Source organism: Pongo pygmaeus, chromosome 4 (genome assembly GCF_028885625.2).
Source record: "Pongo pygmaeus isolate AG05252 chromosome 4, NHGRI_mPonPyg2-v2.0_pri, whole genome shotgun sequence".
NCBI lineage: Eukaryota > Metazoa > Chordata > Mammalia > Primates > Hominidae > Pongo > Pongo pygmaeus.
In genome coordinates this window covers 173,053,553-173,081,431 of record NC_072377.2, presented here as the reverse complement: position 1 = coordinate 173,081,431, position 27,879 = coordinate 173,053,553, and the positions used below count along the sequence as shown (strand labels likewise).

Here is a 27,879-nt window from a genome sequence, read left to right as displayed (position 1 = left end):
AAACTGGCAGCTGGACTGAAACCTCAGCACACATCAGCCCATGCCTATTCATTTCGCTTCCCTTGAAATGTGCGATGGGGCTGTCTCTGGAGTGGAGCTATTTTGAGAGGACAATCACTAGAACAATCACAGTCTAGGCAGGAGATGGACAGTGCGGCGTAGCCACAAAGGAAGAAAAGACATTGTCATTGAGGATTTGAGTCCTGAATGTCAGAACAGTAGGGAAGCCAGGTAGACTATGTTTCTGCCTGCTGTCCACTATCACTCAGTTACAGAGAGCTACCAACTTGACTTGCCATGATCATTGGCTTTTCCATGATTCTGGTTTCCTGGAGCATGCAAGAGAAGGGGGCAAGCAGAGCTCTGGGGGTAATGTGGGGAAGAAGTGGTTTTCTTAGCAAAGCTCCTTGCATGACTGGTTGAGAGGAAAGTTATGCTCAGCTATGCCCAGAGGCATGCTCACACTTACCTCGATAATGCCGATAAGTAGATTTCACTACTGTAAATCCTTCATTTTGCTACAAGAGAATCAGTGGAGCCTGAAGGTCAAGGACACCACCTAACAATTTGCATAACTTCTCAGAGCAGCACCCTGCAGCCTGTCCAGAAGCTACAGAAATGTGCCAGGGATTCCCTTCAGCTGAACTCCTCTCCTTGTCTTGATGAGAATCTCTTTGACAAGCAGATATGATTTCTGTTATCAAGAGTTCTGCTTGGTCAGGGGCTGTGTTAACTCATCTCCAGATAATCAGTGTCTAGCCCTATACATATTTTTTCTGGGTGGGTGGATGGATGGATGGATGGATGGACGGAGGACTCATTGATTGATTACCACATTACATATTGGTCCCTATAGCACGGGCTGTGTATGATCATAAAAACCTACACAGCTCAGCTCTCCCTGCTCAAAAAAGAAATAGTCCTTTTAGTTCTTATATTGATCATTTTAGGCTGTAAGGATGGGATTGCAAATCAGTTTCATCTTGAGAGCCAACAATGGTCGATTGATAGTGGCTGCCTTAAGAGTTATATGGGAGGTATGTGTGCACTCGGCTCAGTAAAGAAAAGTGCTGTCATTGATTAGCAATGTCTGCCATGAGCTAAAGGTAAAGAAATTGTAGCCTGACTACCTTGCATTTGCCAATGGTTTTTTTTAGCTTTGAGTTCTTCCAGTTGAATTTTCTAGATGAATTGCCTTTCCAACACATTTCAAAGTCAGCTTTGACTGGATATATTCATGTTTTGAGTTTTTTCCTAATATACCTTATGTTCTTCCTGGATTTGAGGGCATACGAGGCAGGAAAAACCCACTGGTTTTTTCACAGGATATACAATTCTTATTGGAAAAGAAAACCAAACTAGGTAGGTGTTAATTTACCCCAGGTGTTATGTATAATAATAGAACTTCTACCACGACAAACTAAGGGAAGAAGGAGAGAAAAAATAATGAAATCCATAATGTAATCCAATCTCTTCACTTCCAACGCTGTGAATAATCTCACTTTCATAGTGCCAAGGACTTCCCAAGGAACTTAGTACAGGGGAGCCACAGAGAAACATCTGCTGAATTTTAGTTTATGTTACATTACTCTTTTCATATATACTGAGATGTCTCCTAGTGATATTTTAACAAATTAATCCGATAAGCAGAACATCTGAACAGAAAGTATCCAGGGATTAACCCCTAAACCTAGTAAAGCTGTTTTCATCAGGTTGGGATATTAGCGTTTATTTTTTGGAGATAAAATTCATACGACACTGTGAATAACTGTAAGGTGGGTAGCTTTTGTGATTTTGCAGTGCCGTGGCTTGAGTGTATTCACTATGTTGGGTAAACCATCACCTCATTTCAGGCCATTACTATCACCACCCCCAAAAACCCCATGGCAGTCAGCCCCAATTCCCAGTTCCTGGCAACCACTAACCTCCTTTCTGTTTCTATGTATTTGCTTATTCTGGACAAAATACATAAATGGAATCATGCAATACATGGCCTGTGGTATCTGGCTTCTTTCACTTTGCATAGTGTTTTTAAAGTTCATCCATGTTGTAGCATGTAACAATACTCCATTCCTTTCTATATCTGACTAACGGTACGGCTATATGGGATTTTGTTTAGCCATTCACCAGTTGGACATTTGGGTTGGTTCCACTGTTTGGCTATCATAAATAAGGCTATGATGAACATTGATATATACGTTTTTGTAAGAAAATGGTGTTTTCAATTTTCTTTGGGTATATACCTAGAAGTGGAATTGCTCAATCATATGGTAATTCTACATTTAACTTTGTGAAAAACTGTCTCTTTTCCACAACAGCTGCACCATTTCACATTCCCACCAGCAATGTACAAGGGTTCTTATTTCTCCAAATTCGCGCCAAAATTTTTATTGTCCATCTTTTAATTATAGGCATTGTAGTGGGTGTGAAGTGGCATACACACACACACACACACACACACACATATAGATTTTAAATGCTTGATTACATCAAACATGGTCATACCTGGGCATGAGATGGTGGAAGCCCTCTTCTTATGTAAACACCAAAGAGAGCATCCTTCCCGAGGGAGATGTTGAACTTTAAGAACTGGGGCTGACTGATGTGAATTTGTGACCTCCAAAACACCCCTGGTGGGACTTCCTGTGTTACCCGCCGACCAACTTCTGCTTCACCACTGTCTATGCTGCTGTTTTTCAACGACCAGGGCACTGAAAAAAAAAAAAGGAATAAACAGCAGTCAATGACGTGTATAGATTAGTTGGCTCTATATTTCTGTTTAATTACATGCCAGGTTTTTTTTGTTGTTGTTTTAATATCAAGATTAAACTCATGGCAAGTTTCTTTTTAAGTTACAGCTAAAACATTTAGGTTTCAAATAACAAAGCTATAAATGCACACCCCAGGGCATCTGAAATCTTGGCACAATGCTTTCTAAAATTATGTGATTACTCTTTACTGATCAAATATAATCAGATCTGGAGCCTGATAAATACATGTAAAGCTTCCAACTATCCCAAATGTGACTGGGATGTAAAAATTATCAGCAGGGGAGGGGAGGGTGATGTTAATTTGGCACCAAATTTAATTCTTGTAGCCTTTCATTATTCTTTCTAGACACAAATATACTCTGACATTTTCAACAAAAATCAGCCCAGAATAAATAAAACAACTCAGTAGAAAATGAAGACTTGAAACTCAAGCAGATCTTGAGTTAGAGGGAGAAGTCTAGGAACCATAGAGAAACAACATCTCTCCTTCATTTATATTAATGCATCTCTGTTGCATTATTTAAAATTGCTTACGTTGAAAATATTGGTTGCCCACACTCAGCATCCTTCAGAACTTTAACAACAGGAATTCCAAAAATATCTATTTTTAAAGTGGAGTTCTTAAAAACAATGAACCAGTCGGCATCTCCTATGCTTCCAAGTGTGGTTTCCCTTACAACCACAGAATTAAGGAAAAGCTGAGCGTGACTAGCAGTTGCCCAAGAAAAGCAAGTTCATCAATCTCTGAGAGCTTCATTTTCCTTATCTCTAAAATGGGGAAAAAAAGTCTCATAGTATAAAGGCCATTTGTGATTCCTTCAAATCGATTCTGAACTTGGTAAGAAATATAAAATACTATTCTTCTATATTCCTAAGAACCGCTGAGCCAACTGAAATCAAACAGAAAGAACTGAAGTCATTCTTGTTTTGAGGGGAGGCTTTTCATTTCTGGAACCCCCGATCACTTTGGTGACCTTGTAGATCCAAAAATTTCTTCAGCCTGATGGGCCCAGGATGCTCCCCTCGACATTCTGTGAAGGACTGACTCTTCTAAAAATATTTATCTATCATTTGGCCACCAGATATTGCAAAGGTTTCAGATGATCCTGAGAAATGATAAAATTGCTAAAGACTGGCCTAAATGGTGAGTGAACCTGTCTGACACTATCTCTTGGTCCCAGTTTCTCTATGTGTAAAATGGAGAGATGACACTTTTGGTCTCTGAAGGTCTCTCATGTCTAAATTATAAAAGAAAACCACAGAGTGATTTGAAGATATAAAGTTTTTCCTTCTTATTTTGTTTAAAATATGAGGTGATTGATTTTTATGCAGCTCAATATGAAGCCAGCAGGGACTTAAAATAAAGCAAGAGAAACACTGGTTTGGATCTTAAGAATAACCCTTTGACTTCCAGGATAATAAAAGTAGGGAATGAGGTCCGAAAGGAAGTTTGGAAGCCTCCTTCACATCTCATCTTTAAAAATAAAATAAATAGCCAGAAGTCCTGAGTGGTTCAGACCTTCAGATGGGGACTTGATGGTTTATTTATCAAACATTCTGAACTTTTGTTTTGTTTTGTTTGTTTTTTTTGAGACAAGATCTCACTCGGTTGCCTAGGCTGGAGTGCAGTGGCAAGGTCTCAGCTCACAGCAGCCTGGACCTCCTGGGCTCAAGTGATCCTCCTGCCTCAGCCCCCCAAATTAGCTGGGACTATAGGCATGGACCACCATGCCTGTCTGCTTAAATTTTTTTTCTTTTTTCTTTTTTCTTTTTTTTTCCATAGAGACAAGGTGTCACTATGTTGCCCAGGCACTGGTCTCAAACTCTTGGTTTCAAGTGATTCTCCAGCTCTGGCCTCCCAAAATGCTGGGATTACCTCTGTGAGCCACCACACCCAGCATGAACTTGTAAATGTTGGCTAATCTTTCTAATGGATACTGATTACTTACCTGCAGGGGGAGGAATACGGCATCACGCTTAAGAGCAGAGACCCTGGGCTGAAATTGCCATGGCTCAAATCCTAACTTTGATACTGGCTGAGTGTATCTTGTTGTGCTTCAGTGTCCTCATGTGTATAGATGGGACACTATTTATTTCACAGGATTGTTATAAGGTTTTACTGAGTTTAGGCTGTGTAAAGCTCTTAGAATAATTTCTGGCACAAAATAAGTATTATTACCTGTAAGGCCCTAACCCTAAATTAGGTGTTGTTTATTTGGGGGTTTTGCTAAAATAATGGCATGTCCAGGGGGAAACACTTGTTATCACAACAAGTTGATCAGGAGCTCTCATTACTATAAACTGGAAACTAAATTTTACTTTAAAATGCTGCATTTGACACCCCTTCCTTGGGGAAGGGATATAATAAAAAGGATATAAATAAAAAGAAGGGATATAATAATATAAAAAGGAGTAAGCAAGGGACATAGTAAGAGAGCCGCCTGGGGAAGAAGATTGTGTGGGCCTCTGATAGGTACCAAAAGAAACCCCAGCAATCAGCATGGCAACAAGTTAAAGAAATGCATTATAAATAAAAAAAGAAAACTTTAAAAACATGATTCATCTTTAACTTAATAAGCTGGGCTTTCCTTTATGTCTGTTGGCCTTTCCGGCATTGCTGGGTTAATGACAGGATATGAAAAAGAGGCAGGAAATCAGCACCCACGAGTGTTCTAATCTACTGTGGAAACCTAAATGGATTGTGATGTCAAGCCAGATGCAGATGCTGGAGATGTGCAAGGGAGCTCGTCTCCAGAGAGCAGCTGTTCTGGAGAAATTCAGACAAGGAGCCCCAAAGCTTCTGTCCTTATAGCAGTGAGGTCCTCTTCCTTTACTACGCCCTGGCTTCAGGACACTGACTAAATTAGCTCCCACTACCAGCCAGCACAGGCTACTTCCTCAGTAGTCACAGTGCCCCCTAGGGTTTTAGATCCTCCCTTCCTCATCCCATTCACTAAATAAGGGAGTGCACCTAGGGGATGAAGTACAGAAGTTAGACAGAACTGGGTTTGAATCCTGGCTCTGCTTCTTTTATGCTGTGTGACCTCTAGCAATTTGCTTAACCTCTCTGGATTTCCAGTCCTTTTTTTTGTAAAATGGGAACAATAGTTCTAACTGCCTTGGAGGGTGTAACAAGTAGAAGTACACAAAAGAGAGATTAGCATAGTGCCTAGCACGAAATAATAGTGAAATAATTGCTAAGTTCCTACATGGAATGAAAAAAAGGATGAAAAACTATGTGGGAAAGCATTTGTCTTTCTTTGCAGAGTAAGGAATTCTCTAAAAGACAAAAAATAGTGTGTGCACATGTAATATATATGAATGTCTATGTGTCTATTTGTATGTATCTAGCTCTCTATCAAGAGTCTAATTCTTCTGGAATAGACTCATTTATGGGGACAAGCTTAAAACTGGGAGTCAGGGCCTGGTTCAGGTCAAGTGCACCTTCACACTAAAGCTCTACTTTCCTTTACACCACCCCAACCACTGTCCTCAGCCAGACAAATTGTTTTCTCTGTGTTTCTATAGCAATTACGCTTTTCTGCAGCCCACAGCAGCTGTTGTTAGGTATTGTACTTGATTTTGCTTGCCTCTGTCTCTGGACACTGTGCTCCCTGAGGTCAGGCAGAGATGCAGATTCATCTCTAGGTTCTCTAAGCTTTGCACCTGGCAACTGCAAGTGATCTATAAATGCTTATTGAACTGGCTCAAACTCTACAAACCCATCTGGTGGGGTATAGTAACCAAACTCCTGTGATGACAGGGTAAAGTGAGAGCCTTAACAAAGACTTACTTTGAAAATCTACATGTGTAAGGAAAATGGATGTGCTGCGATCTAGGCCGAGGGAGACATCCTGTCACACATGACTCAGCAAGTTTGGAGCACAGGCGCACAACTCCGCTCATTATGTAATCATGCCACGTGAGGCGCATTAGGTAACCACTCACGTGAGCTTGTACTTGGCTGGGAGCCACTATTGCCTATAAAAGGTATAACTACCCTGCTGATGTGTACATACAGCTTGCACCCAGGCTTGTGCCCAGGCTCACTCGTGCCCAGAGAGAGACAGAGAGAGAGAGAGTAAAGCCATATCGAAACTGGCTACGATTCTTTGAGTGTTTTTCCAGCTACCCACCACTCTCCCACCGACTGCCCTCAGACCTCAGTTAAAACCTGACAACATGTAAACTGAATTTTATTTATTAAATAAAATAACCTTTTAGAAGCTCTATATGAAATTTATTATTGAAATAACTTTTCTTGTGGATCCTTTTGAAGAGTCATGAGTAAATGCTTAATTTGCCTTTTGTGTAAAATCTTACAATAAACAAACAAACAAACAAACCAACTGGGAGAGGTGTGATACGGTGAGAAAATCCTTAGATTAAGAACCGAAAGTCAAGAGTCCTAGTCATGATTTAATGACTTCAAAATGTTTGTGGAAGGAACAGGTGTAAATGAATGATTCTGTTGAACTTCCATCCTTGTTACTAAGCGGCTAGCTAGTCTTAGGCAGGTGTATTTCTCAAAGTTTCAATGTCCATATCTATATAAGAGTGGCTTGGACCCAAAGGTATCTCAAATGGCATTTCTCATTAGCCTATTGTGTTCTCTAGAGTGGGTCAGGAGGATCATTGCTGGGTATATGCTATGAAGAAGTGTGAGTGTGTGTGTGTGTTTGTGTGTGTGTGTGCGTTGGGTGAGGGGACGGGGTAGGGGATCAGCAGGAGGGAGGAGGAATTATTAGAAAGCTTTTAGGCTTTGTTGATTAACAGGTGACTTCACTTTCACAAGCTCGATTTATTTAACAGAAGGTATCCATATTGTTAAACAAGCTAGTGTTTGCTTTCAAATTAAGTTCTTCAGGTGTGTAACTGAATTACACTTTTGCAAAGAGGGGTTTTGCGTTTACTCATATATACGTACATATATATGTATTTTTTACACACAGTCTTTCTTTCTCTTTCTATATATACAGTCATGAGTCACTTAACAACAGGGATACATTCCGAGAAATGCACTCTTAGGCAATTTCATAGTTGTGTGAGTATACTCACACAAATCTAGATGGTGTAGCTTACTACATACTTAGGCTATATGGTATAGCCTATTGCTCCTAGGTTACAAACATGTACAGCATGTTACTATATTGAATACTGTAGGCAAATGTAACTCAGACACAGTAAAAAATATGGTATAAGAGATAAAAAAAAGAATGGTACACCTGTACAGGACACGTACCATGAACGGAATTTGCAGGACTGGAAGTTGCTTTGTTTAAGTCAGTGAGTGAGTGGTGAGTGAAAGTGAAGGGCTAGGACATTACTGTATGCTACTTTTGACCTTGTAAATATTGTAGACTTGGGCTACACTAACTTAATAAAAAAAGTAACTATACTATAACATTATGACAGCTAAGATGTCACTAGGTGATAGGAATTTTTCAGCTCTATTATAATCCTATGAGACCAGTACTGAATATCTGGCCAATCATTGGCTGAAACACTGTTTTGCCATGCATGACTGGAATCTATAGACCTTATTCAAATTTGTCAATTGTTAGAGAAATATTCATGATAGCAAAAGAAAAGTTTTTTATATACTTTTTAAAAATCTTGAAAATGAGTGTGTATAACTTTTGTAATTTTAAAAACAATGAAAAAGAGAAAAATGTACAAATACTGCCTCCAAAGAGATAAAAAGAAAAGGTGTTTTTCTGTAAATTGCTACAGCCAGCATGGGGAACCATCTCAGTGACTCTTCCTGGAGGTCAAATTTCTGGGCTGATGTCCAGGAGGACAGATCTCTGCTGTTCTCTAAGGTCAAAGAGAACAGCATCAAAGCCAGGCTGAGTTCCATGAAGAAGGACTTGAAGCTGGGCTTCCCTGAGCCATGCCAGCTGTTCCAGGACCACCAATATGGTGAGTCCCTCACAAGACATCAGTGAGAGGCAGGCAGCAAGGAAACAAAGTAGTTAAGATTTCTATCTTTATCTTAAAATGTCTAATGCCTAGCTAGACATTTTAAGGTCTAGCTGAATATCCTCCTATTGAGAAGTTCTGAGACCTTAAGGAGGCAATGTTGCCCAGTGGAGCTAGTCAGCCTGGGTTTGAATCCCAGCTCTGATATCTACCAGCTGTGTGCCTTTGGGCTAATCACCAGCCCTCTCTGAGTCTGTCTACTCATCTATATGTTGGGGTGCTTCTGCATGTTGTACCTAACTTGTAGGTGCTTCTACATCTTTCTATCCTGTCTGTTGTGATGCTACCTAAAATCAGCTGTAACTACTTTTTTTCAGATGGGGGGGTGGGTGAATTTGTGATGACCTAATAAAAAATATAGGCTGCCTACTATAGGCACTATTAATGAAAGAGGGCCAATGGGTGGGGTGGGCCTTAATAAAACTGGCAGTCATTTTCCAGAGCAGCTGAAATCAACATACAGTGAGTGGCCAGTACGTCTGCAGACTGGGAGGGGCAGACAACAGGTCACATGTATTAAGATACGATAGTCAGAGACAACTGCATCACCAGTTCATTCTCTGCAAATTGCTGGTGTTGGTGTGTGGTCTATCTGCTTCTCACATGGGCAACTCTGTGCAGTCTGCGTTGTTGAAAAGCAGCCAGATTTTATTTATTTAACAATGATTAAGAAAAGTCGTAAGCAATGTTGGGTGGGCCATTCATTCATACTTCCATGCAATAAGTATTTATCAAGCATTGACTATAATAGTAGGTATTCTTTGGTCAACATCAGAGTTGGGGTATATGTTGTATTCCCATTATCTCTTATCTAGGCAGCCTGTTGTCCAGGGTCCTATGAATTCACTTTGAGATTGAATTAGGGGCATCAAGAGAAGAGGTATTAAACAACATCCTGTAATCATTCTGTGAGGATCTCACTGGTATCCTTGGGTTCTAGGCAATGACTGGGCCTGGCATCCTGGCATGCAGGACCCAGTCCAGTTCATGTCTCCCGGAGCTGGGGCTTCCATGGCAAACCTTTCAGTCTATCCAAGAGCAGCACAATGAAAAGTGTAGATGATGATCATTTTGCCCTAAGAAGCACGTGCTTAGGATACAATGGTTCTGGCTAGTTCATCTTTAGCTTAGAGATGAGATTTCTGGGTTTTTAGAGGCAACATTCTAATGATCAATTTTACAGGATAGTCCAACTCTATAACTCCACGGAAGATTGCTCATGTAAATGTGAAACTATTACGTATTTCTGAAACATGTACCTAAAATTTCAACCAGTTAAATAAGACTGATGTTGAGCAAAACGACAGCCTTCCATAGCCACATTAGGAGCTAATCATTTCAGAAAATGTTGCCATAATTCATTTACAGAAACAGCGAAACTATTCCCCAAACAAGTGATAAAGGGAATGGACTCATAGTCATACCAGGGAAATGAAGCCTCATATTAATACTTCCTAACTTAACCGAACTCCGGAGGCACCTCAGCATAAATCTGCCTTGCAGATTATTCTGCCTCACATATTTTTATCTATTGCAAATAAAACTGAATTCAGAATATTGCTACAGTCATTACACCTCATTTCCATTTATTTGGGAATCAGGACAACCATCTGAGGGTTCCGTTTAACCAACAGATAAGTGAAAAGATTCTTCCAAGGACCTTAGATTGACTGCCCAAGAATACAGCTCATCTGAGACATCAGCAACCCATCAACCTTCACCCTGCTGCTGGCTGGCTATACTTTAGGAATGCAATTCCATCCTGAAAGTCACTGCCTCTGTGATGGTGTTCACAACATCACACAATAATGACTTTCAGAAAATGTTTCAGCTCTTGGGACTACATGTGGCTTTTACATCTTTTGAAATTTCAATTTGTTGCTTTAGATAAAAATAGTCAACTCTTTACCACTAGGAACGTTAACAAGAATTTATACCTATGACTCTTCAGGTGAACTTGCTCCTGCATTAATAATTAGTTTAGTTTACTATTATTGATAGTAGCTAAAATTTATTGAGTGGCTGCTAATCACCATCTAATCTCCTGACACTCTTACAATTTTTCCTGTTTTTCAGATGAGAGAACTGAGGTTCATGGAAGATAAGTGACTTGCTTAGAGTCACACAGCTTTTTATTGGTAGATCTGTGCCCAAAACCCACATCTGACAGACACTAAAACCCATGTGGCTAACCCCTATGCTGACTGCATTCAGGCCCACAGTCATCCCTTGGTATCCACAAGGTATGGATTCCAGGACCCCTGTGGATACCAAAATCTGTAAATGCTCAAGCCCTTTATATAAAATGGTGTAGTATTTTCACATAACCTATGTATGTCCTCCTCCATAATTCAAATTATCTCTAGATTACTTACAATACCTAATACAATGTAGATGCTATGTAAATAGTTGTTATACTATCATTTTTATTTGCATTCTGTGTATTATTATTATTCCAAATATTTTCAATCTGAGGTTGGTTGAATCTGTGGATACCTGGGGGTATGAAGGGCCAACATATCGGAGGTATACCAGAGGTGCATATTTAGAGATCACAGACCAGATATCTGGGTGTACAAGTCAATTCTGAAAGAGAAGTGTGGCCAATGAGGATATGGGCAAATGCATGGAAAGGGAAATTGGATCTCATTATTAATGCCCATGTCAAGCCACCATGATGATATGTACAACAGAAACTATGCAATTTAGAATGGGGCTATGCGTGGCAATCAAAAGCAAAAGTCCACCAGTATAAGTGCGTGTAAGTAGTACCCATCTGCAACAATGTAGAACAGCATGGCCTCCTAAATGAGGGGAGTTGTTGGGTTGGTAGTTAGGATGTTGGTATATTTGCCAGTAGACGTGCAGTAATGGGGTGTATGGCTCAAACATAATGACCCTTTGCCCTTCTGGGAACTTCACCGACTTTGGAAAAGCCCCATATAGGGAAGTGATCATTTTAAAACCCTGGGCTGTGTTCATTGAGAGGCTGATGAGAGCCAGTGGAAGAATTTACCAACCTCCCTGCTAATCTGGCTCCTAGTACCATGCATTAAGCCAACTAGTAAAAATCATTATGAAGTTTTTGCTGAAAGGGCAAGTGTAGAAAAACATGTTTCTAAACAGAATAACAGTCTTTGCCATTTTTTTCCAACTTGCATACCATCTGGAAATTCTAATTTTTTTTTTCAAAGGGTAGGAAGGAAATGTGCTCCAGGCACAAATAAATGTTTACAGCTGAGTTATAAACCGAGAATGGTAGGGCTTAAAACAGACAGGCTGGCAGTGATGGAACTCAAGCTGCAGTGAGACAAATAATGCAGCGTGGAGGGGCCAACTTGGTGTACACATTGGCCCTTTGGAATAGGAAGACCTGCTTCCTACTGACCTCATCAAGCCAATGTTGGGAAGAAATCCTCATCTGGGGTTTGGTTAATTCTTAGAAGGTAAAGGAAAAAGGTGAAGTGGTATTGTCTACCTTCTTACAGTCTTCACCTTTATTTTATATATATACATATATAATATACGTGTGTATATGTGTGTATATATATATATGGACACGGAGTCTCGCTCTGTCGCCCAGGCTGGAGTGCAGTGGCATGATCTCGGCTCACTGCAAGCTCCGCCTCCTGGGTTCACGCCATTCTCCTGCCTCAGCCTCCCGAGTAGCTGGGACTACAGGCACCCACCACCCCATCTGTCTAACTTTTTTTTTTTTTGTATTTTTAGTAGAGATGGGGTCTCACCATGTTAGCCAGTAGGTCTTGATCTCCTGAGCTGATGATCGGCTTCCCAAAGTGCTGGGATTACAGGCATGAGCCACTGCACCCGGCCTATTTTTATATTTTTAAAAATAGAGATGAAGTCTCACTTTGTTGCCCAGGCTGGTCTCGACCTCCTGGTCTTAAGTGATCCTCTCACTTTCGCATCCCAAAGTGTTGGGATTACAGGCGTGAGCCACTGCACCTGGTTGGTCTTCACCTTTGGAAAATACAGCCTCTCAAAAGATGTGGCAGGCCATGGAAACTTGTTAAATGGACCAGCTGAGAGACATAAAGATGACATCGGTGACAACAACTAAGACTCGTGGATCATTTATTACATGCCTGATGCCACATGCAATGTTTTACAAGGCTCATCTCATTTATGATGGACAGCAAGCTTATGAGGGAGTTGCATTTCACAGATGAGGAATTGGAGGTTGGGAGAGAACAAATGACCCACTTACAGTCATACAGTTGCTAAGCGATGGAGCTGGTGTTTGTATCCACCAGACCAACTCCAAAATCCTATATTACAGAGCATCTTCCAATGCAGTTACCAAGAATATATTATAACTAGGGCTTGGTCAAGTAGGAAGAAGTGATGTATTGGGAGTTTGATCTTCCTCTTCTGGTCTCCTATAACTTGGATAGTTACAGGAAAAGTTCTAGAAAAGTGGAAATGGGATTGGGAATGATACAGAGTGGCCATCAAACTTTTCATTTTTTTAAAGGGTCAGATGGTGAATATTTCAGGCTTTTTGGGCCATATAGTCTCTGCTGCACCCACTCAATTCCACCATTTTATTCTGAAAGTAGCCATAGACAACGGGTAATAGTCATGGTGGTTCTCCATTAAAACTTGATTTATAAAAACAGGCAGCTGGCCAGATTTGGTCCATGAGATGTAGTTTGCTGACCCCTGATATAGAGGGCAACTTGAATCTAAAATGAGTGATAGGTTTTGAGAATGATCCATGCAATTCTATACTTGAGAGTTTATTCTTTTTTAAAATCTGTGCACAAATTGGGCACGTATGATGTGCCCTTTAAAATCTCTTGTATACTTTCCCTGGGCCTGGCCAATCAAACTGAATTCCCTTATGTTATCTGACCAGGTCAGAATACTGTATTGAATCGTCTTTCTCAAGGCTTATCTAATCCCAGATCTACAGAGAAAGTTCTCCATGCCCTTGTAATGAAGATGTATGAGTTCATTCCTTTTAACATAGAAATACACACAAGATGGTGAGTGATTCTGGCAGACTGTGTGTTCCCTCTTCTTGATGTGAAAGCCAACAAACATTCATGTTAAGGTTTAATTGAAGGAGAGTGGAAGAAAGAAAAATAAGGCTCGAACAACAACAAATGGAAAAGGGAAAGGCAAAGACCAAAGAACGTACTCTCCCAACTAATTAATCAAGTGCTTTGTTTCCACTAACATATCAGAGTGTGTAGGCTGCCCTGTCTATTAGACTTGCTCCCAAACCTGAAGAATGTAAATACTCCTAAAGACCAGGTAATGAAATCTCTATCGATGTGCCATCTTAGATGGGACTCACATGCCTGTGTTTTGCTTACATTTAATTTGCTTCTGCTGGATACTTATCCAGTAATTGCTTAATGAGATTATCCTCCTTGGCAATGTGTGGTGTATCCTGATTAAAACATTGGACTGAAGGAATATCGTATACCAAAAAAAGGAGGGGGTGTTATTTAATTAACTTATTGCCAATATATCTCGATTGTCTCTTTGAAACACTGGAAAAGTAGTCGATTGGAATTGATTCAGGTTATCTAAATGTACAGAATTGGGGAATGGGGAGCACGGAGGTCACTGGGTATACAAATTCAAACCCAAGGTCACTTTTGATAAAAGAAATAGGCATGGGTGAGAGAACTGAAAACATTTTAGTCATTTTATAAGCCAAATCTTAAAACAACTTAAGAAGAGATCTGATCTCCTTTTAAGTTTCAAATTTTATTTCATCTCTAAGCAATTTTAAATCCTCACACTTTTTTCTTGAGTATTCTATTGACAAAATTCACTGGACAATGATTTGGCAAACATTTTATCTGTCTCTGCTGGGCACAGTGGCTCATGCCTGTAATCCCAGCACTTTGGGAGGCCGAGATGGGAGGACTGCCTGAGCTCAGGAGTTTGCAACCAGCCTGGGCAACACGGTGAAATTCCATCTCCACTAAAATACAAAAAATTAGCCGGGCGTGGCGGCACGTGCCTGTAGTCCCAGCCACTCTGGAGGCTGAGGCAGGAGAATCGCTTGAACCGGGGAGGCGGAGGTTGCAGTGAGCCAAGATTGCATCACTGCACTCCAGCCTGGGTGACAGAGTGAGACTCTGTCTCAAACAAAACAAAACAAAACAAAAAAACAAAATAACATTTCATCTGTCTCATAACTTATTTGGAAAATATCTGAACTAGTAATGTTATATGACTTCTACAACAACATTTTCAAAAGCATGTTGTACATGAGGGGAAAAATTCTGGTCTTTCCAAAGACACAATGGAAAGTGTTTCTTCATTTGTTAATTTAGAGACGCATACTCTTGTACTCTTAAGATTTGTTCTATGGGTGTGGGATGCAAAAGCTGGTGGGGAGCAGAGGTAGAAATAGAGGCTTATCACAAATGGGAGGCGTGCTTGATCTTGACCTTAATTTACGGAGGCCAGTAGAGATCACTAATTCCCATTTATGAAGGACACTACTCGAAAAGCATTGGCATATAATTTCAGAATGTATACACATATAAACAATTTCTCTGTGCCCAATGATAGAATATGCATATTCATTTCACATGTGTGTTATGCCTTCTTCTGAAGGGATGAGGTGCTGACTTGTAGATTAAAGGACATTTATGGATAAAATGTGACGGAGACCCCATAAAGTGGAGTTTCCAAGGGCAGCACTATTGTCATCTTGAAAGGAGATAATTCTTCATCACAGGGGGCTGTCCTGTGTATTATAGGTTGTTTAACAGCATCTCTGACCCCTATCCACTAGATGCCTGCCATGCCCCCTCCAACTGTGACAATCAAAATAGTCTTTAGACATTGCCAAATGTCCTCTAGGGGTACAAAAATGCTATGACTAAGAACCATTGCCCTAGATAAAACTGAAGGAGCAGACAGTGTCAAGTACTGGAGGTGACCAGGTTTCAAATCTGAGGTCAATACATTTGGCTCTGGGCTTTTTGGTCAGTTAAGGCAGAACATGGTCAGTTAAGGCAAAATATACTTTTCAGTTTTAGGTCTAGTTTAACTTACCCGATAATGGAAAGCATATAATTTCATCCTCAGATAAAACTTTTTCATGCTTACTTAAAGGTAATTTAGTGTTATGATTATGACAGATGAGTACGGTGATTCTTAAAGACTGGATAAAAAGACAAAAAAGTCATCCTCAAAGCATTAGGACAGCTCTGGGGAGGATAATTGAAGCAGCATTAGCATCTCAGGATGATTAATGTGCACCTCTGGGGGCAGATGAATTCTGGAATCTTCTTTGTGGAAAATGACTGCTTGAAGGAAAGCTCCAACCTCCTGCCCAAAGACGCACAGGGCACAACTCTGAGTCCAAATTTGTACCTATTTGAGTAAGTTTCTGCAACCTTCTGAGCCTGAGTTTCTCAGAGAGATTTTTCCTTCCTTTAAAGTTGTTAAAGTTATACAATGCTAAGCCTGGCATGCAATAGGTGCCTAATAAATGCTGCTTCCTTTCCCTTCTTTGAAATATCCCTGTAGGGTGTTTCCGAAATGTGGGGGTGAAGTGGCTATAGATGCTAAAAGGCAGAATGGAAATTTGCGTGTTGGAGAAATCCTTTAATACAATCTCTCCCTTGCGATTTCCATCCCGAATTAAGCATATCTCACTGCGTGCCAGCCTGGCTAACCGTTCCATTGGCTGCTCTGTCTTAATTGCTCCAGTCTCCCCCACCCCCACCCTATGGTTCTGTTTTCTCTTCTCCTTCTTAGCACCTTGTTAGCACTTTTTTTTTCCTGCAAGAATACAGTTGCCTGATTGCTTCAATAAACATTTCTATTGTCCCCTTCACTGTTCTGAGAAGAGAAGCTTTGTTGCCGAGTTGTCAAAACTCCTTTCTATTCTCCCCCAAAGCACAGCAGCTCTGAGCCTTTCTCTTTCATGCCAAGCCAGGCAGCTTCCTCCCCAGGGAGGCTGCACGTCTCCTGGGAGAGGGACCCAGTCTGATGGCATGTGCTGCCTGCTGCTCTCTGCCTTCTGATTAGGCAGGACTTTCTCCTGCTGCTGCTGCTGCTGCCACTCCAGCTGCTGCTGTGGCTGCTGTTTCTGCACAGGCCCTGGGATGCTTTCACGTAGCTCTGGACCATGCCAGTTGCTGCAGATATCACAGGTATGCACACTGCTCTGAGCAGGCACTGTGCCAGCTCTGAGTGATCCCGCCAAACACAGCTAACAGACAGGAACAGCAAACAGCTTTTAACGGGGGCACCTAAGAAAGGCAACGATTTTTTCCCCCTTTTCTTTTCCTTTTTGCATACCTTCCAAGATTTGGATTAGAAAACCTGAACCAGCTGGCGAGAGCTCAGAATTTTCCTGTGACCTCAAGAGGGCAAGCAGCAGCTGTAACCTCACCTTTGCCTCCAGATGGCATTGTTGCCACATCATCGTTTCCTGGTAAGCCGGTCCTTATCCCATTGTTAAAGGTGTGCCCATCTGCAGGCTGGAGCTGCCAATTGAGTCCGAGCAGATGCATTGCTGCAGGAGAGACAAAGTAATGAAAATAAGAATAGATAATTCAGCAATGCAAATGTCAAGGGGGAGGGCCAGGTGCCTTTTTCCAAGCGATTGCCTTTTGAGGAAGCTGCATCAAAAATGGCTTGCCCCAGGCCGCAGGGATTAGCTAAATACAGAAAGCAGAGACCTGAGTGGTTAGGTCTCCCCTTCTGGCGCTGCTGCTCCTAGTCTCAGGGGGAGAGGATCCCTTGCAGTGAGCGGAGGAGGGAGGAGAAAACACAGCCCAGATCTTCCAAACGGTGCCACCATGGAGGGGAAAAAGGCCCTTTCGAATCACTGTAAAGATTGCTGCTCTACCACATCCATCCTTTTCTACACTCTGGACACAGTTGCTTTTAGACTGTTAGTCTAGGGGCATTGACAAGGATTGTTTTCCCCAAACTATACACTCACAAGTAAATCAGCTTCAAAGGAGGCTACCTGAATAGTACCTGTTTGCTGGTACCTGTTCTGAACTATCGGTGCAGCCAGCAGCATCTATACTCATACTGGCCCACCTCCCTAACTATTTCAAACTTTTAGAATATTTTTCCTTTCCACCCCTCTTCATGATGAGTAGATACTTTTCAGCACATTGTAGAAAAAGCTTGGGGGGTTGATGGTGGAATGGGGTCCTTTTCTGAAGACATTACTATTCTTTCTCTCTCTGTCGCTCTCACTTTAGCAGAGTATGGAAGGAAACAGAGTTCTGAAATACTGCCTGTTCTTTGCTAAGGAACTGAGCACGTCCACAGAAGTCTTGACTCCCATGGGCACCCCAAGCCTCCAAACAAACTTCTGGTCTTCCTCGTCATCCTGCCTGCGTCAACTCCCCACCATGAGTTTAGCAAACTTAACACAGCCCTATCTCTGATGGTTCTTGGTGAGTTGTTTCTACTGAGTGGAATGAAAAGCAAACCCTAAACACCTGTATTCTTTCAAAGCCCTTATCTAAGAGATGCTTCATTTGAGAATAAGTAAGGAATTTATTCCCCTGCACGTCTCTCATCCAAACGATGTCTGGCATTTCCACTGGACACAGGTTGACGCTGTTGCTACATTCCTACCACCGCAGGAGAGAAAGGGCTGTTGACAGGGAGAGGTTTGGAGTCTCATGTGGGGATGGGAGAGACAATTAACTGCAGGAAACACAATTAACAATGCTTAGGAAATTGTTCACACAGCAATTAATTCTGCATGCCTACCATCACGGAAAGTCAGACTGCATTCTATTAAGGTTAAAAACCTATCTTCAAACAATACAGCTCAGAGTGATGGCCACAGATGAAGGTGGCAAGGTGTCCATGAGTGTGTGGGTGTGTCTGCTTTTCGCTTACACTCTTCTCCATCTTAGACCCATGTTTTCTTTCCTCTAAAGTGAAAGGCCCACTGTTACAACTTCTTGAGATGATACATAGTAATAAGAGTAAGTGACATTTACTGTACACTTTCCATCAAGGTAACACCTAATTTTCTCCTGCAGTTTGTCCGTTATATGTAGGTCACTCACTTGAAGAGACCAGATTCCATTGCCTCAAATAATGACATATTTTCACTGTACACAGGTCAGTAAATGAGAACTAATCGTGGTGGCTTCAAGATAACGATAGCTTCTGATTTGTAATTACCAGGTGAAGGGAGCCAAGGAATTAGCTATTTTAAAATAATTTTTTTAAAAAATGATACTATTGGGTTATTGAAACTTGCCTTGGGTCAGCTGCAGCTGCACTGGAGATGCGGTTCTTTCAAGGAGGGTCTTAAGACAGACACTGGCAAGTACTGCAGGTGCCGCTGGAACCCAGGCCTAACAAAGCTTTGATTTCACATCTACGGAAGGAGTGGTGGGTCCCATCAGGCAAAGATGACAACCTCCCCAACATCCCATCTCAAACTCTTGTCAAAACTGCTCTGCTCTTATAGCACTCAGTCTTGCCATTCTAAGGTGCAGAACATATTGCAACCGTCAACTTCGGGAGAAAAGCAAGCAAATAATCCCCTAATGTTACTTAACAGGAAGAGACATCCCTGAAACTGTGTTTCCTCTGTTTCCAAGGATGCCTTCCCTCTTGCCTCCCCTTCCCACCTTTTTCTTTGTTTTGGGTTCCATAGCGTCTTTTTATTTTTATTTTTTAAAAGTATCCAGAAAATAAGAAAACTGCAGATGACGTGGAAAGGGTTAGGGTCAGAGTACACCAGTAACTTCTCAGACAACTCCCAGGAGTGAGAAGAAAAATAAGAAAGTGAGATGGAGGTAGAGAAGGGGAAAAGCCAAATCTGCTGAACATGAGACCTGTCCTTCCAGAAGAAGCAATGCAACAAAAATGAAACTCAAGTTTGGGCGTATTTTCTGTTGTTGAATTGAACATTAAGTAAATAAGTGAGAATTATATCTGGGGTATAACCACCTTCTCTTATTTTTTGGGAGCGTCTGAAATAGGTTTTTGTTGGCACTTTTTTTTTTTTTTTTAATCAGCCATTCTTTCTCTCTCACTTGAGTAAGAAAACGAGATGCTCTCTCTGGCCGGTGGGGAGGGACTAAAGTGTCCTTAGGATAAAGACCCCAGGGAGCTGTGAAGTAAATGAGTTTCCTGACTAATGAGAGGCCTATTTCTTATTCTGCTACTGATTTGCTCTATGGCTTGGGCTGAGAAATCAGTCTCTCAATCAATCTCTCCCTTTACCTTTTATAAAAGTTTCCCTGTACAGGTAGAATAATGGCTCCTTAAGGGCCAGAGAGAGGTTACACATCTGCAACCCCCAAAAGATCTGACAGTGTCTTGAATATAAATGGCACTCCATCAATATTTATTAGAACAGATAATGATACACGGGGGGCAGATTTGGGGGTTGGATTGTAGGACGTTATATGCTTATAAATTAAAAAATACATAATCAGAGGCATAGAAGATGGGATAAAACAGTGCTGGTAGCAATATGGACTAGTTTGCAAAGGGAAGGATATTTTAATTATCAGCATATCAACACCTGCTGCCAATCATTGACCCTTTTCTTTTAGTGCAGTGGCGCGATCTCCGCTCACTGCAAGCTCTGCCTCCCGGGTTCACGCCATTCTCTTGCCTCACCCTCCCGAGTATCTGGGACTCCAGGTGCCCGCATGCTTGGCTAATTTTGTTTTTGTATTTTTAGTACAGACGGGGTTTCACCGTGTTAGCCAGGATGGTTTCGATCTCCTGACCTCGTGATCCACCCACCTCGGCCTCCCAAAGTGCTGGGATTACAGGCGTGAGCCACCGCGCCCCGCCATCATTGAACCTTTTCTATAGCCAGGTACCATAGTAGACATTCTAAAGGCATTATCTTAAGACTCACAGGTAGGTACTATTATCATCCCCATTTCACAGATGAGGAAACTATTGACTGTGAAGTTTGAGAACAGCGGGATTTCAGAATCAGAAGGAAATTACTGTGGGAGGTGGCTATTGCTTCATATTTCATAGTGATCTGGTTACAGATTCTATGGGTAATGGAGTCTCAGCAAACCTCTTCCTTGTTTCAAAACTCATAATAATCTCATTGGGGTTGGTGAATGACCACACCCCTTCCTGAGGGGGTTAGATTTCTTTATCCTGTTGAATTCAGCACATACTTTACCACACAGTCATTCTGGGTCTTCAGTGAAGATGACGTGGGCTACAGCCATGGCTGACCAGTGATAGAATACAGCATGTGTGAAGACATGAACTGTTACTGTTATAAGCCACTGAGAGTTTGGGATTGTTTGTTACAGCAGCCTGTCTGAGGCTAGCTTGACTGATACTTTCACCTATAAGGAAACTGGGAAATGGCATTTTTATACAGCAAATCTCTGTGCATCCCTTTAGGTTTTATTGGGTTAGGATCCTTTCTGAAACTCAGCCAGAGAGAATTAGCACATACTTTGGGCCACTATATTTGCTTCTATGAACAACAACAAAAAACAGCACTTTAAACATGATGTCATCATACCTCCAATTTTAATTTACTCTCAGAACCAGACTTAGAAAGCTGAGCTGGATGGGGTGGCTCACGCCCATAATCCCAGTGCTTTGGGAGATTGAGGCAAGAGGATTGCTTGAGGCCAGTTGTTCAAGACCAGCCTGTGTAACATAGGAAGACCCTATCTCTACCAAAAATTTAATTAATTAAAAAAAAAAAAAAAAGAAAGCTAAGAAACCTCAGAGTAGCCAGAGTTATTGCTGCTTCATCTCAAGATTTCACATAAATGCTGGTCTCCTCAAGAGATCCTGGATGCACTGGGGTGGTTCCCTCTCCCGCCCCACCTTGAATGCTCTAGCAGTTCATCCCAAAAGTCCTGGTCCAGATCATCTGAGGGTCAAAAGTGAAATGAGTTTGGGAGGCCCTCTCCCTAACATTCCTCCCCCTCACTGACAGCCAAAATGTACAATTCATCATGATCTGACAGGCTCCGCTTCAGAGAGACCCTCGGGCTCCATGGGTCACTAAGGATGGGATGGGGAAGGGCTCCGAATGGAAACTTGTGAAATCCAGGTGGCAGCTGGGAAGCCAGCCACTTAAAACACAATAGGCAGCCAAACTCTGAGAGTATCCCTCTGGCTAATTGGAGAAAACTTTCGTGGCATTCTGAAGGGAACCAAGACAGGATGGCGGGACCACACGCAGATCCCCGGTTTCAGTAAGGATAATAAACAGACCTACGTGGAGTGAAGGTGTGATATTTTCTTATTGAAGTTGCTGTGTTTTTGTGCCAGGTGGGTTCCAAAGGCAATACTCCGAGGGAGTGACGCCCGAGAAAGGGAGTGGGGTTGGTTGCGAGTAACTGAGGATTCTCCAGCAACCACAGGACAGGGAGATTATAGGGCCAGAAAAGTGGCAGCTTGGAATGGGGGTTGTCTGAAATAGTAATTAGGGAATGTGTGGGCCCTGCTGGGTGCCACTTAGAACCTTCTGTGTTCATTGGCTGGCAGAGGATCAACCTGACAAGAGAGTCAATCAATATGTCAGCAATACTTCCCAGAGAGCTGCTCAGCCCCTGCTTGTCAAAGAGGGCAAACATGGAGGCCACGGATGCTCTGTGTTTGCTGAGCAGGCCCCCAGGAGCAGGGGGGCCTTTAAAGATCAGGTTTGTCGATACATAACCCGAGGAGGAGATTGGGCTTTCCCTTTGAAAATGGAAGACTTCAGGCCAAGCAGAGCTTAGGGAGCAGGAGGAGAAAGCCATGCCTGCTGGGTCTTGGGGCTCGGCATGCCATCAGATTCACAAGGGCCTTAAAGATGATGGCAGAGCTCATTCAGAGGCCTGGTAGGATGACAGTAAGGGTTAGGGCTGGGTCTCCCTGCCTCTGCATCAGCCAATTAAGTCAACAATGTCGGGGCTCCTGGGGGAAATATACCAATTCCAAAAGCGCCACTGCTGGGAGGAGAGAACCACAGTGGAATAATCAGGGCTAACATGCACAACTGCTTACCCTGAACTTGCATAGGCAACCTGCAAAGGCCCCTTTGCAATCAGCAGTGAAAATTAACACATGTGAATAAGTCTACTCGATGGTGATGGTGACAATTAACGTTCATTTTGACCATGTGCCAGGTATTGGGCTCATTATTTGCATGCAGCATGTATTCATAATTTACCAGTCAGCACATATTTACTAAACACCCACTGGGTGTCAGATGTGTCCTAGGCACCAGGAGTAAAGCAGTTTTAACAAGACAAAATCCTTGCTGTCATGGAACCTACGTTCTAGAGGCAGGTGTAGAAATTAAACACATAAGTCAATAGCCGGGTTTAGGATTCAGAGGCACTCGGGGGGTGGGGGATGCATTGAAAATTTCTTCCTTTTTTCATTTAATGTAGTCTGGTCAAGGATGGCATTTGTGATAGGTAACATTTGAGCAAAGACATAAAGGAATCGAGAAAGCAGTTTATGCTGATGTCTGGGGAAGAGCACGCCGAAGGGGAGTGGAGTTAGTGGGAAGGAGGAGTGGTGGGTGAAGGGACGGGCAGGGTGAAGGGGTAGCTGCCTTTGAGGAGCTTTGCCTTTTGTTTGGAAGAGAAGGGATGACACTGGAGGATTTCAAAAAAGATGAATGCTTACTTTTTCCCCTTCATTCTCACTGGATTAGGTGGTAATATAATCTACATTTTATAGATAAAGAAATTGAAGCTTAGAGAGGTTAAGAGACTTGCCCAAGACAATTCAGCCAGTAAGTGGGAAATCTGGGATTTAGACGCAGACACATGCAACTTCAGAGTCAGAGTTCTGAATTCCCATACTGTCCTCCTAGAGACTCCATTCAGAGTTCTCACTGGAGGACATCGGCCCTCTGAGGTTTCCAAGTGAACCGCTACTTAGATAAGACCGAACAGGACAGGCAGGCTATAAAATCACCTACTTACTAAATATTGTCAAGGCTCACTCATGAATACACACTTCCCTTTGTAAGCAGCCATTAGTCTCTATGAATATGTCCTTGGTTGGCAACTAGTTTGCTATTTAACTTGAACCACAATTGTCAACGTACAATAAATCTGCTCGGCAACTTCAATTGCCAGTCAGGCCAGTCAACAACATGTTTGGTGGTTTTTTCCCTTGTCAGTTTGCTTGTCATCCTTTGGGGATGCAGTTGAGTGCAGTGCTTCTTCCTCAAAGAGGAGGGGGCCCACTGCAATGTATTATTATGTTTAGGAATGCTGTCAGTGCCAAAATTACCTTCAGCCTGAAAGAAGTAATGCAAACAAAACTATGTGGGATAACATTCTTGGAAATGCCTTAAGTCTTAAAAGGAGTTTAAAAATTTAAATCTTAAAGGGTCACCAAAAATCCTTTTCTAACCACCTTGGTGAAGTGATTTCTCCTATTTTTCCCAGACAGTGTTGCAATACACTGAGTGGAATGAATTTTCAAAGCACCGCATGGAAGTTACACCCACAAATCCCTTTAACGGTAATGGGATTTGTGCACCTGTCTCCCAAGAATGTTCTGAAAACTTACTAGCCCCTGTCCGACTTCCAGCTTGCAGCTCCAAATGGTTGCAAGGCTTATGGCTCAGGAATTACAAAGAAGAGGAAAGATGAGAGGCAGATACAATCCCAGAATCGTGGCAGGATCATCAAAATGAGAGGGGGCATTGGAGAAACTCACCTGCATTCACCTCTCTAGAGGAACTCAAATCTTCCAGCTACAGTCTCAAAACTGTCCTCAGCAGGGATTTTGTCTGCTGCCTTCCTACTTCTAGTCCCTCACAAAAGTAGCAAGGCTTTCTGTCCCCTCCTTTGTGTCTGCCATGAGAACAAGGTGATAGTTGCGTGAGGCAGCTCTGGGACCAGGGAGCAATGTGTTCTTGAGGCAAGAAGAATCCACAGGGAAAGACCAGAGCATTAATCTATTCTCATGACAGGCTCAGGATGGTACAGTGAGTGGGAGGTGGTACGAGATTAATCAATTGCTGTGTCTGCAGAAAACAAATGGGGCTCCTTGCAGCTTCAGGATGCGTGGGGCTCCCCGACTGGCAGCGTCCCTCCCCTTGTCTCCTGGAACCCGCTGCTGCAGGTGCACTGCAGGTGGGTGCTGTTGACACTGTGAGTGTGTGGCATCTGGTGTGCCGAGGTGACCTCTAACCACACCCTCTAGCTCTCAGCATCATTGGGCAGATCAATACACAAGACAGACACATGTGCTCACAGCCACTTTCTTTTCCTTGTGCGGGGTGGCCAGGAATGTACCTGACTGGCAATGCTAGTCAGGCATCCTATTGTCCACCAAGTCAGCTCAGCCTCATGCAGATAAACACATGCCTGGAGCCATTAGCCACACAGGGTGTCATTTCCCACTGCAGACCACCCCGTTCCTGCTGCAATTTTTTTCCTGGTTAAGAAATAAAAGCTTCTCTTTCTCCAAGAAGGGACCCATGTGATCAAAATACTTTAGAGAATGATAATATCGGTAGGTTTTATTCACCAAACAAATCATGGTCTGGGGTTTTAAGAGCTTTTCTGATAACGAAACACATCCCCACAATCCACACATCTACACCTAAATGGATCTTTCTCCCCTCCGAGCTTGTCATTCACTGTTGACAACCCAAACAATATTTGTCTTTCTTCAAAGAAAGGCAACCAGCAGCCCAGTTAAAGAGGGGCAGATCCGTGAGACCACCGACTACAAAGGAAAGAAGACGCAGGCTGCACGTGGCATGCGGCCACCAGAATCCTAGGAAGCAGACATTATGAATGTTTTAGAGGATAAGATGTCATATCGATCGGTAGATGTGCAATGCGCGCTGGAACAAAGAGAAAGAACTCTCTCGTGAAAAATAGCCTTCTGCAAGGAGGAGTGGCAAGGAGGTCAGAGTGTGCCAATTAGGACACCCGAGATACTCCATTCCTAGGGCACGTTTCTCCCCTCAGTGGCAGCAAGCAAGGGAGGAGAGGGTTGGGATTTATTTCCCTTCCCAAGTCCCCAGCAGCCCTCAACAAACTGCTCCCAGTGAGCCCTCTGATCTGAACTCTGGAGCCCACAGCCAGCCATCCTGAAACTGGGGGAACAGGCCAGGTGGGGCCTTAGGAACCAGGTATAAAGGAGGAAGGATCTCCCTATCCTGGATCTCTGGGATATATATGCCAGGTTCATGTCAATCACGTTCACATTTCTGCACTACTATGCACAAGCAGATACCTTGGGCAAACAGATTTACCTCTCTGAGCTTCACTTTCCTTAGCTATAACAACTAATATTTTTGTGATGTACTGACTCAGTGTCAACCACTGTTCTAAGCCCTCTATACACATCACCTCATTTGCTCTTTACAGTAAACCTAGAGGTAAGAACTATGATTCCCATTTTACAGAGGAAGGAGTGGAGGCATAAAGGTGTTGACAGGGCTGGTAGGTGGGGCAGCTGGTTTTAGAGCCAAGCGTGTGCTCTTAGCCATGTTTTCTTGCTCACACTGACCTTATAGGGTGGAGAAGGTGCAAAAGTGGTGAGGATCTGGGGGTAACTGGCACACAGGAGGCACTCAAGAAACATCTCACCTCCTGCTGGGTCTTGGGTTGTTTTGTAACAATGGCGATCATGGCTAACTCTTACTGAGCCCTTAGCATGTGCCAGGCTCTGTGATAAGCAATTGTTACCAATTTTATGACATATATATTGCTTTCTCATTTTGCAGATGAAGAAATTGAGGCTCAGAGTGCTGAAGTAACATGCAGCTGATAAGTGTTAGAGGTGGGATTTGAACCTGAGCTGTGTGACACCTGAAGCTCTTGAGTACCACTCCATCTGCTGACAACCATCAGCTCAACACCAAGCATCAATGAAGACTGGGGTTCTATTCACCTAGATATTATTCTCTCATTTGCCTGAACCCCCTGCTTCAGAGAAACCTCTGTGGTTTCCTTTTCTGTGTCACATTAGAATGGCAGAGGCACTGTTAAGATGGGCCTCAAAGGCCATCTGGCCCAGACTTTTTCTGTATAGATAGATGGTGACCCTGAGCCCTACTTAAGTGAAATGACTTGCCTAGGGTCATGACAGCTAATGGCTGACTAAGCCAGGATTTGAACCTCAATCTTTTGACTCTCTGGTGCTCTCTCTACTGTCCTCCTTCCATCTCCTTAAAGAAAGACAGAGAATTCTGGTGTCTATGTGCAATGCAATGCCTTATTAAAGACGAAATGAGGTGGACTTCAGAGAAGCCTCCTCCTCTTACCCATTTAATATTTTTATTACTACTCTTCGCAAGGTAAGGCATGAACAAAATAACCTGTTAATAAAATCAGCTGACAAAAAGACCATTATGGTCCTTTCTGATCCTAAATTCATTAAATTGAGTTTCTATGACAAATATCTTCTACTGTAGAAGTGTATTCACAGCTAGAATCTAAAATCACCATTTTTCTATTTCTACCTGGTCTGACGCCATTGTGGTCGATATAGACATGTTCCCTCCTGCATGCGAACTTGGTACTTTTTCAGGAGTGAGAAACAAGTTGAAGAAGTAAGGATGTTGAGCAAATCCTGTATGTAATTTTCATTCCAATTTGGTCATTTGTTCAGCAAAGCCAAATTAGGCACATGGGGAGGCTGCCAGAGTCCTTTTCAATTTTTAATTTCTGACATGGTTAGCTCAAGATTTTTTCAAACTCAGAAATAAAAAAAAGTCCTGTATTAGCAAATTGGATTTGATCTTTCTTGCAAATGGTTTTAAGCTAAGTGGATTTCACATAGCTAACCTGAAACATTTAAAACTTGATTCTGATGGAAAGAAACATCATGTTAAAAAAATTAGTTCTATCTCCCAGGGCCTGTTTAGGTAGTAGGGAATGAAAACCCAGGCAAGGGGCAGTCCTCCTCAGCCTCTGATATGCTTAATGTCAGTATGGTCAACTTCTTATGAGGAAAGAGCTAATCTGGCATGGGGTGGGGGAGGATAATTTCTTCTTGGAATGTAAGCTACTTGCATCTATAAAAAAGAACTACATTTTCATCTGCAATTAGATAAATGATACAAGTAGACTTATTTTGAATTTGTGAGAATTTACTTTATATATATATATATATATATATATATATATTTTTTTTTTTTTTTGATGGAGTTTCGCTCTTGTTA

The 27,879-nt window shown here is 42.2% G+C and overlaps 1 protein-coding gene across 10 annotated transcripts in view; it reads right to left on the bottom strand.

The window, feature by feature from the left end:
• TENM2 (teneurin transmembrane protein 2) overlaps window positions 1-27,879 on the bottom strand; it is a 1,186,617-nt gene that overhangs the window by 198,574 nt on the left and 960,164 nt on the right. For all 10 annotated transcript variants that reach the window (XM_054488238.2, XM_054488240.2, XM_063665336.1 and 7 more), the window contains 2 exons: window positions 17,149-17,271; window positions 2,506-2,711 (listed from right to left, as the gene is read on the bottom strand). In XM_054488238.2, coding sequence (XP_054344213.1) covers window positions 2,506-2,711; window positions 17,149-17,271 — 329 coding nt within the window. The remainder of the gene's footprint in view (window positions 1-2,505; window positions 2,712-17,148; window positions 17,272-27,879) is intronic.